At 47.3% G+C, this 18219-nt stretch overlaps 1 protein-coding gene across 1 annotated transcript; it reads right to left on the reverse strand.

The window, feature by feature from the left end:
- Positions 1 to 3169: 3169 nt before the first annotated feature.
- On the reverse strand, positions 3170 to 18076 carry top2b (DNA topoisomerase II beta). Its single transcript, XM_062558286.1, has 37 exons — positions 17540 to 18076; positions 16210 to 16377; positions 15489 to 15579; positions 14931 to 14994; positions 13939 to 14084; positions 13743 to 13840; positions 12952 to 13164; positions 12697 to 12870; positions 12499 to 12600; positions 12275 to 12412; positions 12043 to 12181; positions 11754 to 11911; positions 11367 to 11492; positions 11179 to 11289; positions 10903 to 11008; positions 10681 to 10790; positions 10401 to 10493; positions 10179 to 10293; positions 9910 to 10031; positions 9341 to 9489; positions 9036 to 9267; positions 8725 to 8732; positions 8535 to 8667; positions 8185 to 8385; positions 7858 to 8053; positions 7547 to 7638; positions 7208 to 7363; positions 6902 to 6985; positions 6594 to 6788; positions 6378 to 6504; positions 5877 to 6035; positions 5111 to 5357; positions 4874 to 4959; positions 4525 to 4629; positions 4278 to 4430; positions 4088 to 4182; positions 3170 to 3650 (listed from the first exon to the last, which is right to left on the reverse strand). Exons 1-37 carry the CDS (start codon positions 17579 to 17581, stop codon positions 3492 to 3494), a joined length of 4893 nt encoding a protein of 1630 aa, XP_062414270.1. The 5' UTR covers positions 17582 to 18076; the 3' UTR covers positions 3170 to 3491.
- Positions 18077 to 18219: the final 143 nt, after the last annotated feature.

Consider the following 18219-nt stretch of genomic DNA (forward strand, 5'->3'; position numbering starts at 1 on the left):
TTTCAAACCACAGGTCACCGAGTCTGATGAGTGATTTAATTTAATAATTTTAAAAGGCTCTGACGTGCAATGAAACTAATTTAACAGGGAATGTAAATGTTGGAACAAGGACAGTTAAGCTGAGATGAAAATAAGGCGCGTTGCCGTCACAGAGCACAACATGATGTCCTTTACATCTCGCATAAGTCCTCATTTGGGCCTTTTTAAACAAGTCGTGCCAATATTATTATTATTATTATTACGACAGTAACAGTCACTTCCAAATTTTCTGAAATGTTTCAAATAATTTGTTTAAATATGCAACGAGGCTTATTTGCATACATTCACAAAGCAGATCGGACTGATCACAGCCTGCATATTTTTTTTAATTTTATTTTTTTAAGATTTGAGTGTCCACCTGATGAGTGTGTGTATCCAGCGCTAACAGCACGCACCGCCAACCGGGCTCCACCAACGCACACGGGCTCTCTGGCGGCCTCAAACGCGCTTTTCTCTCCCTTTTCAGAAGTGTCTTGTCAGAACCGGTGGAACACGGGGGGGGGGGAGGGGGGGATTGTACACCGACGTAGAAAGCACGCGCCGCGACCCCCGAGGTTCACAGCCGTGATACTGGACCATTCAAGACGGGGCTGCATTAAAACCCTCACTCACGAGACCCGGGGCCCTCTCGACCCCCCCCCCCCCCCCCCCCCCCACGGGTGAACAACGGCAAAAAACAATGTCTCAAACTGCCCCCCCCCCCCGCTAAACAAATGAGGCCTCAAAGGGATTAAGCACAAGGAGAATGTAAATACGAAGTGTCGCCAGGAGGAGCTGAACCGCCTTCATCTCGCTCCGAAGGTGGAGTCAAGTCATTTCGACGCCGTTTGTGTCAAGTTTGGAATGCGATCGAAAAGGTGGAATCGGCGTCCTCGTCCTCGCACGTCCAGACGGATCCAGTCTGTACAGACGACCTCGGGGGTCAACCCGCCGCGGATTCGACGGCGGCCGTTTCCTTCCTTCCTGTTCGTTTGGAGCAGAGTCCATCCGAACGAGCTCCGTGAACGCGGATTCAAATTCCAAACCGGGCACAAAACGTCTCCCCCCCACCCACCACTGCTGCAGCTTCTCGCACTTGAAGTCGGACCCCCCTGCAGGGCGGCGAAGGGTTCTGGGTCTCTGTCTCACACAACAACAACAACAATGCATCTGCATCCCATTCCCGCTAAGAAATACATATCATAAGGGAAACCACAGCTGTTTTTTTTGGGGGGGGGGGGGGGGGGGTTAATTGTTTTAATGTGTTTGAATGTGAATAATGTCATGGAGTCTCATATGCAGTGTTAAGGAATACTCACTTCTATCTCAATGCAACGTAGGAAACGTTCTCCCTTTGAAACCTGCTCTCCTGGTGAGAGATGAAGGGAGGCATCTTTTTTTTTTTTTTAAAGCTGGAAAACCTTCACAGCCGAAAGAATGTCCACCCCTGAAGCGCCGGGACACCCCCCCCCCCCCCCCCCCGGCGCTATCCGGCCCTCAACTTTCACAGCGCTGAGTTTCTCCTGTTGGTTTTCTGTTGAATGTTGTACCGACGTAACTGTAATGCTCTTCTTTCTAGCTCACTGCGGAGATGTTATATAAATGGCGTGTGCTTTGCATTCCAATTGGCAGCTCTGTGGAACCGACGCTGTCCTGTGTGTCCTTGGGAACATCCACTCCAAAAAAAAAAAAAACACACAGAGAGGAGGAGGAGGAGGGGGGGGGGAGGGGCTTGGTTGGGTGGACTATCTCATGTGGGGACAGTGAGTCGGAGGACAAATGGACGACTAAAGTCACCTCAGCAGACGGCATCGTCAGTGCGTTCTCGTCCTGTTTCCATGACGATCCCCCCCCCCCTCTCCCCCCAGGGAGCCAATCAGCTGTCGTCAATCAATCAAACCCAATCAGTCGACAGCCAGTTTGGTTAACGGGTCAACTAACGAACTAGGGTTGCACCGATGTGGGGGTTTTAACATTTTAGGGATTGGATAAGATGACTATGGGCGTGTAAACCGTGTTTTCACATATTTTTATATCAACCAACTCTGCAGTTCACACTCTTTTAGTGCTTTGGTTTAGATTTAAAAGCAACCCCATTTGTACAAAAACCACTGACAGACAAAGTTAGCAATGAGCTAACTAGCATCAGAGCGTGACCTTTGCTTTATCGCAGGCGACCACCACGAGGACCTGGTGCAGCGCGTTGTGTTCACGGCTCAAAGGAAAAGGTCACGGCGGCGTTGGAGGTGCAGGTACGTTGGTCACATGAGGCAAATTCACGCTGGGATCAAATTATGAACCGATCCAAAATTCAAAGTTGCAGCAAAGCTGGCAGATTTAAATACAATACAAATACAAAAACTGAAATTGCACTGGAATCGTTATCACAACACAGGTCACATGGTCTCTGCAGGTTACACGCTAAACCTTTATGAAGAGTCAATATTGGATATTATTGGGAACTCGCGCCACATATCGGTCTAACCCTGGATATGACCTAAGGAGCCAGACACCAACCTCAGCGTCAGGGGGCTCTGTTGCCCCCCCATAAGTGTCAGAGAACCTCACCACCAGATCATAATGCAGTGTTGAATATTCGTGTTAGGATGAGACATGATGGTCACGCGTTACTGGCGTGAGGGTGAATGGGGCGGGGGGGGGGGGGGGGGGGTGGGGGGGGGGGGGGGGCAACGACCCAAACCCCCCCCCCCCCCCCCCCCCCCCTGTCGCAACCCACGGGGTGAAAGACGACAGTTTCCGCTCTCCATTTTGAATATTGTCTGTTTGTACATTAACATATGCTTTTTATGTTCATATACTGTTCAACTTTACCATGAACTGTCCTGGCAAAGTAATAAAATATATTTATTTTAAAGCACTTGTCTGACAATCTTAACTGAGAGACGCTGAATGAAACTAAAACCCTGAAGCCCGAGTAGTGGCCGCTGTTTGCTTAATGGATCAGCCATGTTTTTTCTTCTTCTTTTTAGCCACTAGTGGAGCTTTAAATAAAGTGCTCGAGGTCATTCCATTAACTGAAAGCATTTCATTACTGAGGAGCACGAATGCTTAAAAAGCTCGTTTTGTGCGTGATGTCATTCTTTAAAAGGTGCTTCTTACGAGTGAAAGAATCAGACGAGCCGAACCCTGCTGATATTTTCACTGTTTACTTTCAACTTCATGTTCAAAAAGTTACATCGTATTTTAACAGTTAAAATGTGCTCAAGCACCGCGTTTCTAAACTTCTAAAAGCCGCTTCGGACAAATACAGAACATTTCAATGAGCGATAAAAAAAGAAAGCTGTATATGTGTAATAAAAAGTGTAAAACACATACACGTTTAAAAAAAAAATCATTGAACATCACCATTAATGAAAATAAAATGAAAAGAAGAAATGTACAAAAGTCTGTGGGAACAGGGTGGGGGGGGGGGGGCAGAGTGTGTGTGTGTGTGTGTGTGTGTGTGTAAAGCTTCAGTTGAACATGTCGTCGAAGTCGTCCTCCTCCGCGTTGTCCGACTCGACAAAGTACTTCACCTCCTTCTTGGCCCGGCCCGGCCGGTCCCGGGACGCCGCGCCGACGCCGTTGCTGTCGTCGTCGTCGTCGTCTGAGGGCGGCGGCTTCTGAGGTTTCTGCGCGGTGGGGCGGGTGGGTTGATAAGACACTTTGTTGCTATTTGAAGTTTGGAGTTTATCACAAAGTAAATGTACTCTTCATTTTAACGAATGACCCAGTTTGGTTTAAAGCATTGATGCAAAATAATAATCGAAGAAAAAAAACTAAAGCTGCCGAATAAATGTATTTGAAGCTGCATTTCCTCCCGAATTGTAGAAGAGTAAAATATAAATACTAAAGTAAAATAACTTAAGTTACATTCCACCACTTTTTATCTGGCACTGGCAGAAATATGTTTGTGAAGAGAGACACCCATTGAATATCTGAGGAGAATTTCCAGATGTTTGCATTTAAAATAAATCGGCCCTCAAACATCTGTCACATGTCTGTCGACTTCAATAATTCGCATGACAAAACACTGCATCTAGTGAACCAAAGTCGGATCGACACTCACTCTGCCGACAGGTTTCGCTGCTTTTGCTGCTTTCTTCATTGGGCTGTACTCATCTTCGGAGCCTGAGCCCTTCCTCTTCCTCCCTCTGCCTTTACCTGCAGCCAAACACAAAGGGACCAAAGACATTCACCATCGCCATCGGAAACCTCTTATTAATGCTGTGAGGTAACGCGGGACACCTGTGCTGTACCTTTGAGAGCGGCCGGTGCCGGTGCCGGTGCTGGTGCTGGCTTCTTGGAGCCGGTGTCGGAGTCAGAGTCCCAGATGGATTTATCGGGTTTCTTTGCCTTTGGTGCTGGGGGCTTCTTCGGCTTGGCAGCTGCTTCCGAGGGCTTCTTGGCTGCTGCTGATCACAGATCGACATCACACATCACTGCTGAACACGCGGGCGGGTCGCCTGTAGCGGCCCCTCCGGTGGCGGCGCGGCGGGTCATTACCTTTCTTTGCCTGCGACAGCTTGTCGAAAGCGGAGCTGCTGGAGTAAGTGGAGAAACCTCGGCCGCCGCCGTCGCCGCCGCCGTCGCTGTCAGACTTTGAGCCGTCTGCGAGACAAACGCATGCTGCTCGTTCTGTACGGATCACTGCTGCTTTTACACGTTCAATTCGTGGTTCTCTCTTTTCAGACCCTTGTTAGTTCCCGCCATGCTAGCTCCTAGCATCAGTGCATCAATGGGTGAATGTCTAGTGTTAAAGTACATTAAGTGGTCTTTAAAAAAGGAGGTCCTAAAGAGTATCAAAAGCAATCACCAAAGTCGGCATTGCGTAACCTTTTAGGGGTCCACTCACCACTGTCGTTGCTTTTTTCAGAGAAGGCCGACTTGGACGAGAAGATGCTGGTCGTCTCTTTCTTTTTAGCTGCAGGTGCAGCGGACCTTCAGAGAAGCAGAGACGGTGTACTCAGCATTTACCTCTACCTGCGTACTTTTTGGGGCCTTCCCGCCTTTGTTGGACGGAAGGCAACAGAGACAGCTGACAGGAAACGAGTCACCGCTTCACCAATGCGGACCGCGGTCAAATCCTCACGTGGTCTTTAGTTGGGGAGCCGAGTAGGAGTCCTCGTTGTCCTCGTTGTCGTCGTCGTCCTCCTCCTTGTGGTCGCTGTAGCGCTCCTTGGCCTCGGAGGAGGCGGCAAAGTCGTCTTTAAATGGCCTCGTCGGAGAAGAAGCCGCGTCGCCGGCGCCGCCATTCTCCTCTCCGTCCGCGTCCGCATCCTCTTCCTCCTCCTCCTCCTCTTCCTCCGAGAAGTCGAAGGTGTATTTCGGCTTGGAGGCTGAGAGACAAGAGCGGAGTCCGTGTCACGGTTTGAATAATTAGCGAGTGTTGCGGCTGCGTTGCATCACAGCGAGCTCGGCGCTGATGAAACTGACGAAACCGTAGAACCAGCTCGCGTTATTTTGGGTAAAAAAAAATGAAACGCTAGCCGTCAAAGGTACAAGAATCACAGACTTGAGAAACATTTAAAGAGAAACAGGTAATAGGAAAGAGAAGAGGGGGGAAATCTATTAGAATCCCTTGAAGGTTCTGTTCTAGTTAATGGATTTATTTTGTGATGATTCATTCACTGTCAGTCGGGGTTTTTGTTGACAAAGGAGAGAAAAAGAAAAATATCGCTTGACATACACTTTAAGATACTACTGTTGTTTTGTTATTTTACAGCTATCGACCCCCTGAGAGAATGACCTCATCGTTTGAATGGACCTTTGGTATAATTCAATAAAAGAATCAGCCCAACTCGTCTGCACTGAACACTCATACTACACCTAAAAGGCCTTTGGGGGGGGGCGTTTACCTGAGGCCCTCTGGGACTTGGTCTCTCTGGGGATGACGGGCTGGATGTCCTCGGCGTCGCTGTCCGACTTGGACTCGTCCTCGGACCAGGGGTTTCTCTTCTTGGCCTTCTTGACGGGGGTGCCTTTGGGTGCCGGGGTTTTCCTCACTCGGGGAGCACCTGCAGCGCGGTAAACAAAGTCACAAGAGCTCCTGCTTGGTTCAATAATAGATTTGGGTTTTCTCACAGAGCTGTGAAGGGACAAAGAGGCCCGAGAAGGTTTCTACCCTGGAAACCAGAGCGGCTCAGTGAACTATGTGAAAACCCGGCTTGTGCTCTCTGGCTCGATGGAGCTCACAAACATGTGTCTGTCTGAGCTGAGGAATCATTCATTTAATGCTACAGACAAACCCTCCTCCTCAGTCTGCAAACAGCATTCGACCTCTTTAACTATTTGGATGGAAATGGAGGAGAAACAAACAAACGGTGGATTTTCAGGTGTTAAAAGTTGGAAGTCCTGACCGGGTTCTTTCTTCTCTTTCTTCACACGTGGAGCTTTTGGTTTGGCCGCAGCGTTTTCTGCTGCTCCTCCCTCCACGGGCAAACCTTCCTCATCAAACTCTAGCTTCACGCCGGGCTCCACGTCACTCTGAGGGAGAAGAAAAAAAAGAGCTCGTAAACCACCCCGTTCTCCCGGGGTCACTCTTCCGTTCGGGGCATTGCGTCGGCGGTCCTTACCTTCTTCTTCCTGGACAGCTTCTTGGCCGCGTCGGATCGGATTGCCAGAGTGGGAGGCTCCACCCTGCGGCCAAACGGCGAGGGCATGGTCTCCTCCAGGTTCAGCTTCTTCGCTTTGGGTTTGCCCACCTTCCCCTTCACCAGCTTGACGGCCTTTCCTAAACTCTGCTCCTCTCGCTCCTGGAGTTCCACTTTCTGGTCGACGGAACACAGCGAGTCTCCGGGTTAAATGGCTTTCTACATTCGGGTCGAAGGTCTCGGCTTGGGCCGAAGGCACGTGATGATCAAAACGCTGTGCGAGAACTCACATCCAGCTCCTCGATGAACACAGCCAAGTCCTCCTTCCACAGGTCCTCTGGTTGTTTCTTCTGGAGATCATTCAGCTCCGCTCTCTGCACATCAGCACATATTCACTTTGTTAATCAACACTTCCTCCACTACGCTACTACACAGCATCACCTTTGGTTTTTAGTCCGTTCTGTTTATCAGAAGTGTGCCTCATTTATTTGCTTCATGCGTGTTGTTTTACGAGCCTCTGTGTTGCCTGTGAGTTAGCAAATAGCATCTTGGCTACCTACACTAATGCAATAAATGAAATCAATGATTACGGATACCTTGTGGTCCCTCTGTTTGAGCAGGTCGTCCACCTTCTCTTTACTCAGGCACCACAGAGGCATGTTGAGGATGTAGTTGAAGTTTGGCCCCGACGTGGAGCCCGAGTCCACCGAGCCGTCGCTCTCGTTTCCGTCGCGGTAATCTTCCTCCTGGGCCTGTTAAGAGAAAAACAGAAATCCTGTAAATTCTGCTTCTTCTGCCATGATTAATGTGCATTTGCTGACGTGGTGTTCAAGAAGAGCTCCCCTTTGTGTTGAGATGGCCCAAGGAATTCTACTACTTCGTTACTCGTGTTGTTGTTGAGCGGGTTCATGTGTGTACAGTTAAAGCCACGGTACCTTTTCCTGGGACTTGGACCAGGCTACCACTGGATCCAACTCAAAGCCTTTCTGCACCAGCATGCGGATCAGTTCCCGTTTGGTTTTGTTCTCTGTAAGGAGCAGAGAGAAAACAGGCTGTAACCAGGCAGCCGACGTGGAAGGGCCGTACACTCGCATTCTCTCTCAAGTGGCCTTCAGGGCGCGACTCCTCCACGAGTGAAAAACAAGTCTGAATGCACAGAAGCCCACTTCTCGCATGATTTATTCCATTGTAACCATTTAAAAATGATCTTAAAAAATAGTTTAGAGTTTCAAATCGGCATCCTTACCGATTGCTATTTTTCCCTCGATCTTCTCCAGGACAAAGCGAGCCTGGTTGCTCAGTTTGGCCGCCTCGGATCCCAGGCTGCCCAGTAACCAGTCCTTCCTCAGCTTGTAGTAGGTCAGGCGGAGCTCGTAGAACTCCCGGAGGATGTCTTGGACCGAATCGTACCTCTTGAGACAGCCCATGTGGTCAAACAGCACCTGAGGTATTAAGGGTTTAAAAAAAAAAAAAAAAATCTGTTAATGACAACTTTATTAAACGCATGATTTTCTGAAGAAAAAAAACCCAGTGAGGCCAAGCCATCCATCAAACCAAAAAGATGTCAGTCTACCATTGAGTTGCAGGTGAGGCTGGACTGCAGCTTGAAGACTTTGTGGAGGCCGACTGCCTCGGCCTGAGCCAGTTTCTCCTCAGACAAGCGGACCACAAACTTGACCGTTGTGTCTGTGTGATACTCCTTGTAGTCGTAGATGAGAGCTGGTGTTTTGTCATTGCCCTGCAGCATGGGCTCCAGCACAGACTCCTTATACGCCTGCACACCACGGGGGAAGAAACAAAGTTATGTACAGAATAAACAACAGTGTTACTATCAGTGAATGTTCCGGGTTCTACGTAACTTTCATCTGGAGTAAAAAAAGAAATCCAGTACAAGCGCAACTGAGCAACTAAGCGTGATTGTACCTGCGTCCAAGTCCGAACGGGAAGCTCCGTGATCTCGATGGTGTTTCTGTCAATGACCAACACCTCTCCACTGACCAGGTACTGGTTCTGACCCAGTTCGTGAATCACCCCTTTGAAGTTTTTGTACCCTCCACTGACCAGGTACTGGTTCTGACCCAGTTCGTGAATCACCCCTTTGAAGTTTTTGTACCTGGGAAGCTGTGTGGGGAGCAGAAGGGATACAAGTACATCAGGTCCAATGTTTCACTACAGTCATACTGTAGATGTTCTCTCCTCTCGGACTACGAGCAACGAGACCCTTTGTTTATCTTAACAATGTGATTTAATAACAGACTATTCCAGGACACTACACACACACTGGCTCTCATTATAGGTGTTCATATCAGCAGCGATGCTAATTTGGGAGAGTTTAAACAAACAGTTTGTAGTTCATATCAATGATAGTTAGAATAAATAATAGAATATAACCGTAACATTCAACTTAACGCCGCAGTAGTTTACCATCGGCAGCGGATCCTGGTGGTTGAGCAGCCGGTTGATGTTGTTGACGATCTCTCGGGGGTCGTAGTTGGGGATCTTACACGCCCAGCCCGTCCCGATGCCCTCGGCTCCGTTGACCAGCACCATCGGGATGATGGGAATGTACCACTCCGGCTCCACCTTCTGGTTGTCATCGTACAGGAACTTGAGCAGGTTGGAATCCCCGGACGGGAACAACAGCTTGGCGAGCGGACTGCAGCAAAAAGAGGACATAAATATGGCGGCAAACACTAGAACGCGGCTGCTTTTGTTGGTCGTTGCGTTACCTGAGCATGGTGAAGATGTAACGAGGGCTGGCGGCGTCTTTGCCTCCGTTGATGCGAGTGCCGAACTGACCGAGCGGCTGCAGGATGTTCACGTTGTTGCTGCCCACAAAGTTCTGGGCCAAGTTGACGATGGTCATCATGAGAGCTTGCTGCGGCGACCAATGGGAAACGAGTGGTCGGTTATGATGATAGAATAAAGGATCCCTGAAATAATCTGGCCGTGTTGAATAAAACCGTTTTGGAGGCTGATCTCGCTTCACAGCACAAAGAACCCTTCGCACCTGAATACATGTGTATCTATATTAATGAATACAAGTATCATATAGACATCATAACCTGAGGATAAGCTCAGATAATTTGAAAAAAACATACTTTAAATATCTCCTGTGAATGCACCACAGGAAACACAGATATGGGGGATCATTTCTAAATGAAGTCCTGTGCTAATAAAGATTTAAACAGCTAACATTTAGGTCCCCTTGAAAGTTAACTCAATTCAAGGGGAATTATTTCACACTGGTAGGTCGGTTAGAAATATCCAGCGACTCTAAACATGCAGTGGGCCGTACCTCTCCGTGATGGTAGGCGGACATCTCTGCAACTGAGCCGGCCAGCTGTGCTACCTTCACTTCCCTCTTGTCGTTCCTCTTCAAGCAGGTGAACAGCACCTTCCTCTGGCCGGGCTTCAAACCTGCGCACAACACAAACCATCCACACGTGAATCATTCGCACAAAGACGGGACAGGGGAGTGATGGTTCCAGCCGGGAACAACGGCACGGTCAAGGAGGCGTAGCAGCGGCCCTCCACAGTTCACAGAGATGAGGCGAATGTACGAACCGTCAACCAAGGACGGGATGGATCTCTCGTTGTCGGAGTTGGAGAACAGAATCAGCTCTTTGTTGATGAAGTCATTGTAGGAGAGGTGCCTGGCTTGAGTTCCATACAGGTATTGCTGAGAAGAAGAAGAAGAAGAAGAAATTGAAATTTGAACATGCACACTCCACTCAGTGGCATAGCGGTGTATCACAATGTGACACAACGTTGAGCAAAAACACAAACCTCTGGCAGGCCGTGCATCCTCCTCTGGCGTCTGTCCTCCATGAAGTTGGTCAGCCACTCTTTCCGGTCATCCGTCTTCTTCTTGCTGAAGGCCTGGAGGCAAACGCAGCAGGTCAGCCTCCATGTAACGCTTTACTTGCAGCATTTTGTCATGGTTCTAAGTTTGATGTCTTTAAAGCACAGATTACCACGTTACCAAACGATGGCTGACATTCCTACACTATTAGACCGCAGCGTCTCGGACGGCATCTAGAGAACAGAGTGTTGGCTTCTCACTGACCAGGGTGATTGCAGCGTCGTCCTCGGCCCCGCTGTACCGGAAGGAAATGCGATGCTTCTCCATGTCGGCAAAGTATTCCTTTGCCTCTTTGCTTGTGCTCGTTCCCAAACCTGGAGCACAAATGTGACATTTGCTATTCAAGGAACCGAAGGAGCTTTGGTTTTTATACAAATGCTCATCTGCAAAGTTTATATTGATATAATCAACACTTTGGAATCAAACCTTTGTAGTACTTTATATGCCAAGTTTTAAAGTTCTCTGTGTTTTTCTTCCACTCATCAAACTCTGGAATGCTGTAGAAGACCGACTCCTGCTTGTTCTTGGTTACCTGCAGACCACAAATGAATCAGAAACGTCCAGCTTCACTGCAGCTTTGTGTAGACATGTAGTCATAATAATAATCTGTGTTGTATTAGGACGTTCCTGCAGTTTAGTGCTGCTTGTTGTCAGATGGCAATGTACACAGTGAGTGTGTGTGTGTGTGTGTGGCTCGCTTACTTTGACAATGGGTGTGATGAACTCCTCCAGGAATGTGTGTTTCAGCAGAGACGGCCAGTTGTGGTGGAAGAAGTTGATGAGCAGACCTTTGATATGCGAGCCGTCTTGATCCTGGGGCAAGACGGGAAATGTTTAGAGCTACTGGTTTAGCAGCTGGGAATAATGTGAGTGCTCCTGAGCCAAGTCACCTGATCAGTCATGATCATGATCTTGCCGTAGCGCAGGCTCTTCAGTGACTCGGGGTCTTCATAGCTCTTCTTGTATTGGAGGCCCACGATTTTGATGATGTTGTTGATCTCAGCATTTTCCATGATCTGTTGAAAGAATGAAGCTATATTCAGCTGCAAAGCATATGATACTTAAGCTCCATCAAGACTAAGACTACCAAACAAGTGCAAATGTGACATTAAAAACGAAGAAGAATACACGAGGATCAGGTGCACTGCCAGGCATTCTCTTCAGAAGACCATCAGCCGGTACTCAAATATTAACAGGTCGCAACTATTTGGGAGCTGGCTTGGTCACAACTATAAAAACAAACCAAAACATCTTCTCACTACCATCCAGCGTCGTACCTGCTTGTGCGTCGCCTCTCGCACGTTAAGGATCTTGCCCCTCAGGGGGAACACCCCGTAGCGATCCCGCCCGATGACTCCCAGCCCGGAGACGGCCAGCGACTTGGCCGAGTCCCCCTCGGTGAGGATGAGTGTGCATTCGCCAGAGTGTTTGCCACCTGTGGCACGGGCGTGGAAGCGGGTTAGTCGATCTACTTGCTGTGCGTCACTGTGTAATTTATCCTGGCCATGCCGTTAAGAGAAACACTCCATAGCCCCTCCCCGGTAAGCCGTGGCGCTGCTAACACACCTGCGTCGTTGGCGTCGTCCAGCTTGGGGATGCCTTTGATCTTGCTGTACTTCACAGACGAGCACTTCTTGTTGAGCTGTGTCTGAGCTTTGAACTTCACCCAGTTGAGGATACTCTCAACGATCCCGCAGTTGGTTGCCTGCGGGGAGACGGAGACACAAAAGTTGCTTCGTCATAACAGGCACCAACCAGGTTGGTTGGGGAGGTGGCAGCGAATGGGAAGTGTCCTCACTCCTCTGATGAACTTGTCCGAGAGAGGACACTTGGACCCGAAGCTCTTGGTCTGGAGCGTCATGTTCTCCTTGGTCTGGGAGTCAAATGTGGGGTTCTCGATCAGTGCGTTCACAAACACCCAGATGTGGTTCTTCACCTGAAGCACAGAGGAAAGGAGGGCGCTTCATTTTAAAACACACTTTGAGTTAAAAAGAAAATGTATAAAATCCCTCATTCGCCTACCTGGAAGGGTTTGACTGTCACTCCGGCCTTGTTCTTCTTCTTCACCACTTCAATGAGTTTGGCCACTATCTGGTCCACCACATAGTCAACGTGTCTGCCTCCCTGAAAACAGACGCACCCTCCGTGTTAGAAAGCCCATTTGCCCCCCACCCCCCGTCCCCCCACGTGGGTCGTGTCTCGCCGGTGGTTTTCAGGCACCTTGGTCGTGGCGATGCTGTTGACGAAGCCGATCTGCTGGAACCCCTTCTCGCTCAGGGTGAGGCAAACCTCCCAGCGGTCGTTCACAGTCTCGTTCACCACCTTCAGGGCGACGCCCATCTCGTCCAGTTTATCCTTCACGTACAGATCCACGTAGCTGCGGAACCCGGTCACCTTCAGTGACCGAAAAGAGGGGGCGAGTTAGGTTTAATGGGTCGATAGCAAAGTAATCTGTGATGAGATGAAGAAACCTACAGGTAGTTTCTTCCCGTTCAGCGTGACTTTGACCCCCCTGCAGGAACCAGCAACATCGTATGCTCTGCGAGTCAGAAGAGCTACAGTGTCCTTGTCCAGTTTCTCCATCTGGAACTTGGAGAGGTCCGGCTGGAAGGTCACGCAGGTAAAATCATCCCCGTCAAAGAACTTGATCTTGGGCTCAGACGTCTTGCTCATGTTGTTCTGCCACGTCTGAGGACGATTGAAAAGCAAACATTGGAATACAAAAACACTGCAGACTTTCCCGTATCCATTTCTACACCATTGTATTATCTTCTTATAATATGACCACTTTTACTGCATCGAGGGGAGTCAGTTCCAAACAACCGTGATGTCACCCGGTGATTTACAAATGTACCCATGAAACCCTTAAGGGTGTAACCACAAAAAGTGATAACATACACCCCCTTACCTGAGGTATGATCACCAGTCAAAACCCTATAAAACAGCAATTACTTCACTCAATTATCACGTAGCGCCAGGGAAGATTTGTCATTAAAATCTGCGAGAAATCAGAATAAATCTTTCTTTACTGTCAGTAGGGACATGAGCTGCATTTACTTCCTTCAGGGTGCGAAGCAAGACGTGCGCCATTTGTAATTTTAGAAACAACAGAATAGGTTCTCAGAAGGAAGGAGACGATGAAAGCGTCTTGTATTGATTACCGCCAACTAGTTTGTTCTTATTAAAGAACAAAATATCCTATTTGGAGCAGCGATAGGAACTTTTTACTGCACAAACCCATCAAAGCACACCAGAGGCATCCACACCTGCTTGAAACTGTGTCTGTACTCCTTGCAGGCGGTTTCCACTGTGAACTTGGTGCTGAAGATGTTGCAGAGTTTGGCCCCGTAGCCGTTCCTTCCACCTGCGTCCAAACAAGACAGTTCACAGTTAGAAAGATTCACCGTCCTGGACGGCCTTCAGCAACCACCTTTTAATACGCAAAAAGATGCCTCCTCTTACCGGTGACCTTTTTCTCGTCGTCGTCGTAGTTGCTCGAGGTGAGCAGGTGGCCGAAAATGAGAGCCGGGACGTACATCTTCTCGTCCTTGTGCTCCACCACAGGGATTCCTTTACCGTTGTTCCAGATAGAAACGGTGTTGGACTCTCTGGTGGCGGATGGAGTTACAGAGAGAACATGAATAGAACGTAGACACAGTCGATCTGTTCCAGGGGGCAACTGAAGACATGGCATCAAATATCATATTCATTACATCTGGTTGGATTCTTATTGAGGTTTTAAAAAAAAAAAGTATTCCACAAGTCCTCCGTGTCACAGTTAACATTCTGTCTCGCTCCGTCGGCTACGTCTGCTTCCAGCTGGCTTAAACAGCACCACATCAGGTCACATGAATGACACAGGAGCCATTTTGCATCCAGCACACACGTTAAAATGAAAGTCAGTATGTAACTGGGGTCCCTGGGAATTCTGGAGTCGACGACAGATGTGCTGCGGTGACTCAAAATGACGCCACCAGTGCTTCGTGATAAGCTCGGCCCACGGACCGGCGCGGGGAGCATCCACATCTCCATTAAATCACATTAGCAGCCGAGTCATGAGTGCGGCGGGGCTAATGGTATCATTTATTCGGCGGGGGATGGAGGGGAGGGGGGGGAGCAGCAGCAGCTCGGCTGAAGGACGCAGCGGATGGAGGCGGGCTGAAGGTGAGGCCGATACCAAACAAGAACGCGGTGCATTTCAGCACAGGATCCAGGTCTCAGACCTCATCTGCCTTATCGGCTGTTTCCCCCACCGAGCCCTGGTTAAAAGGAACAATGAGAAGAAGAAGCCGGGGACGGACTTTTTGCCGTCGCAACTTACAGAAAAAAAAGAAGAAAAAAAATCCCAAAAGAAATCTGTGTTAAGGATGTAATGAGCTCATGATCGCTGTGAATAAGTTTCCATGAGATTGTTTGGAGAAGCTGGTAAAGGTATTTTTAAATGTTGCACTCACGGATCAATGGTGATCTTTATTGCGTTCATGTTCTTGTCTCTTTGTTTGTTGTCTGCTGCATTCACTGTTGGAAAAAACAAAAGTGTTACAGACACACACACACACACACACACACACACACACACACACACACACACACACACACACATATTCAACATGATGCTTTCAGAAAATATGTCTACTTCAGTAGTTGCAGCTCTAGTGGACAAATGAAGAGCTCATCCAAACATCTGGCTAGTTGTGTACATATGCATATATATAAAACTTTTATTTTTGTTATTCTGTAGATAGCCTCTCCCCTTTTGTGCCATGTCTTTTTACTCAGGGTCTTATCTAGACTAAGAAACAGTGTTTAATGTCCCCTCGGTGCTGAGACCAGCTCACACAGGGAAGCCCCAGATCAATGCTGCTGTGTTGTGAATGTGGCTGATGTTCTTATGGGGATAAGAAGCCTTTAACATACCAGCCATAGAGGGAACATCTCAAATCAACCCTTGTGTCAACCACGTGGATTAAAAAGACTAAAACGAAAAAGAGGAACGCAGCCGATTCACTCACCAAGAATTTCATCAAAGATTTTGTACAGTCCAGGAACGTAGGTGATCTCCCTCTGGTTCATTCCTATTTCTTCATCAAAAACCCACATTTGCTGGAGAAAAAAAAAGACACACACACTTTTGAGTTGAGGGGGGTCAACTCGTCGGTGAAATCAAAGAGCAAGCAAAGCCTTAACAGTCGAAAATAAGCTTATCAGAAGAAATAGATAATCAAGTTTCACAAAGATGATGATCAAACAAAATGTGTTTTGTTGTAATTTGCAAGATGAGCAAAATGGCTCATCAAAAGTTTTTACTGTCTTGAGAAGTAAAAATATAGATCTTTGTTTTGTTACTACCGCAATCCTCACAGCGAAAGTACTCTGAATGATCTTAGGCATTATTTGTGTTATATATGTTTGATTTAGTGCAACTTATGACCACTCTTCCCTCCAGTTCACTGTTCTACAGCTTCAGGAGGCCAGCAGCATAAAACACAAACTGTGTGTGCGCACGCAAAGACAGGAATATACACAAACATTATTCTCGGCAGATTTATGAAGATGAAGGTACGCTTGGTTGAAATTCATCACTCGTGGTTTTCCGATTGAATCGTTCTTCTAAAACTCTCAATATTGACGACCTACAGTGTGTGTGTGTGTGTGTGTGTGTGTGTGTGTGTGTGTGTGTGTGGTTTGTCTCTCCTTGAAGTCAAGAAGGAATTCCGTTTGCTCCGGACTCACCTGAGTGATCGGCTCCACGGTGCCGATGTACGTGTCCGGGCGGAGAAGGATGTGCTCCAGCTGGGTCTTCTTCTGGTACACTCGCTCCACGGACAACTTGGAGGCCGCCTTGGCCTTCTTGGAATCTTCCACCATCTTGCCGGCATCACCTCGACCATTCGCAGCCTCCTGTTGGGTAGATTTGTTTTGATTATTACACACGTGCACATAAACGCTGTGGCTCTCGAGACCTGCGAGACTATTGAGTCTCTCTGTGCTGCTGAAAGCAGATTATTCAGTGAACACCGTGGTTGGGGAGACACAGTAAACCTCTGTAACACGTATTTAACAGAGGAGGTTTATAGCATCGTAATAATAAATGGCCCAATTTGTCTATACACATATCTCTATTCTAAAATAGAGTGCTATTTGGAAGGGTTCAGTATCAAGTTAAAAAAGTGTTAGCCGTGATATACAGTACATTTAATATTTCATTTTTAATCATTATGCCAGCTTTTGAAAACAAAAACACAGAAAATGATTTCACTTAATCTGACTGATTTGACAAATTCAGTGACATTAGTGAGCAAATACATTTCCATCAAAAATATTTAGAACACTGCAAACTTGTGGCGGAACATAACCAGATACGTTACTCAAGTACTGGACCATTTTATGCTACTTTATACATCCACTCAACTACAGAGAGGGCAGATATTGTAGCTGATTCACATTTTTAATACAAAATATAACTAAGAAGTACATCAGGGTACATTATATTATATATATAATATATAAATGGGCCCTTCAGCACAATGAATAGCAGCATTTCAAGCAAAAAAAAAGTTCACTATTAAGAAGAGTATTTTTACATTAAGTATTGCTACTTTGACTTAACTAATGTAAGTTAACAAAGCTAAATTGTTCTGGTAAAAAACGATGTACGTTAACTATTAACGTTACATAATGAAAGCAATCCAACTTAACTTGCGAATGAACAAGGCAACTTTCAAATGGAAGTTTTAATTAAAAGTTTGTGTTAATTCTTTAGGATACTATCTCGTTGTCCTCATCGTGGGACAACATGTAATTACACATCTGTAAAAAAAAAGGTCACCAGTACTGTTCAGGTGCTCGCTCTTAAAACCCAGTGAGGATTTAAAAAGCCGAGACAACAGCTGGCTGCTCTTTAACAGCGACGCACGTTATCGTTTTACTTATAACGTTCCGTTAGAGGTGAGCTGCAGCCTTTAATAGTTGTTTTTTTGGGGGGGGGGGGTTGTCGAAAAGCATCGGTTTGAGTTGTGAAACTAAGTCACTCAAACGTTACTTGTGTTATAAACTGGCTTACCATCCACGCCAGCCCTGTGCTTCCTGCGGCGCCGTTGGACATCTTCCTTTGTGATCCTAATTCTTAATGATGCACGTCGTAAAATGTCTTCAATTCCTGTTGTATTAAAGGTCCGTCCGCATAACGCTTGTATCAGTGGCTGAGAGCAAGCCGGACCTGTTTATCTTCCATGTTTTTTCTTCGGTTTGCATTAAGGATAATCCTTTCGATGTACCAAAACAAGTCGAGAAGGGGAGTGTATCGCGGCTATTGTTAAAATCGACAAGCGGAGGCACAGTGGGCCTAAACATCCAACAAAGATGCTAACGGGGCTATTTGTGTTAAAATAAATACGCTACAAAAACGCTCACATTAAATATAATTACAATTGCATGAGAAAACAAAATTGAATAAAATAGGAGTTCAACTCAAACGCTAAGAAAACGATATACTTAAATACATTTCATTTTAGAAATAAAAGGAGGATTAGCTAGCAGCAGCTCAGCTGTCCGGCTCCGCCATCTGCATGATGGACGGCGAATCCTCTTCCAGCCGATGAGCCGACCAATCAGAGCGCGGCTTTTCAAAAGCGCCGGTACCTCGACCAATAGGAAACGTCAACATTCAGTGACCCAACGGCTTTTCTTTTCACGACGCAAGATGGCGGCAAAAACTCCATCTTTATCGTGAAAAGACAAAAC

Source organism: Pungitius pungitius, chromosome 17 (assembly GCF_949316345.1).
Source record: "Pungitius pungitius chromosome 17, fPunPun2.1, whole genome shotgun sequence".
NCBI classification, from domain to species: Eukaryota; Metazoa; Chordata; class Actinopteri; order Perciformes; family Gasterosteidae; genus Pungitius; species Pungitius pungitius.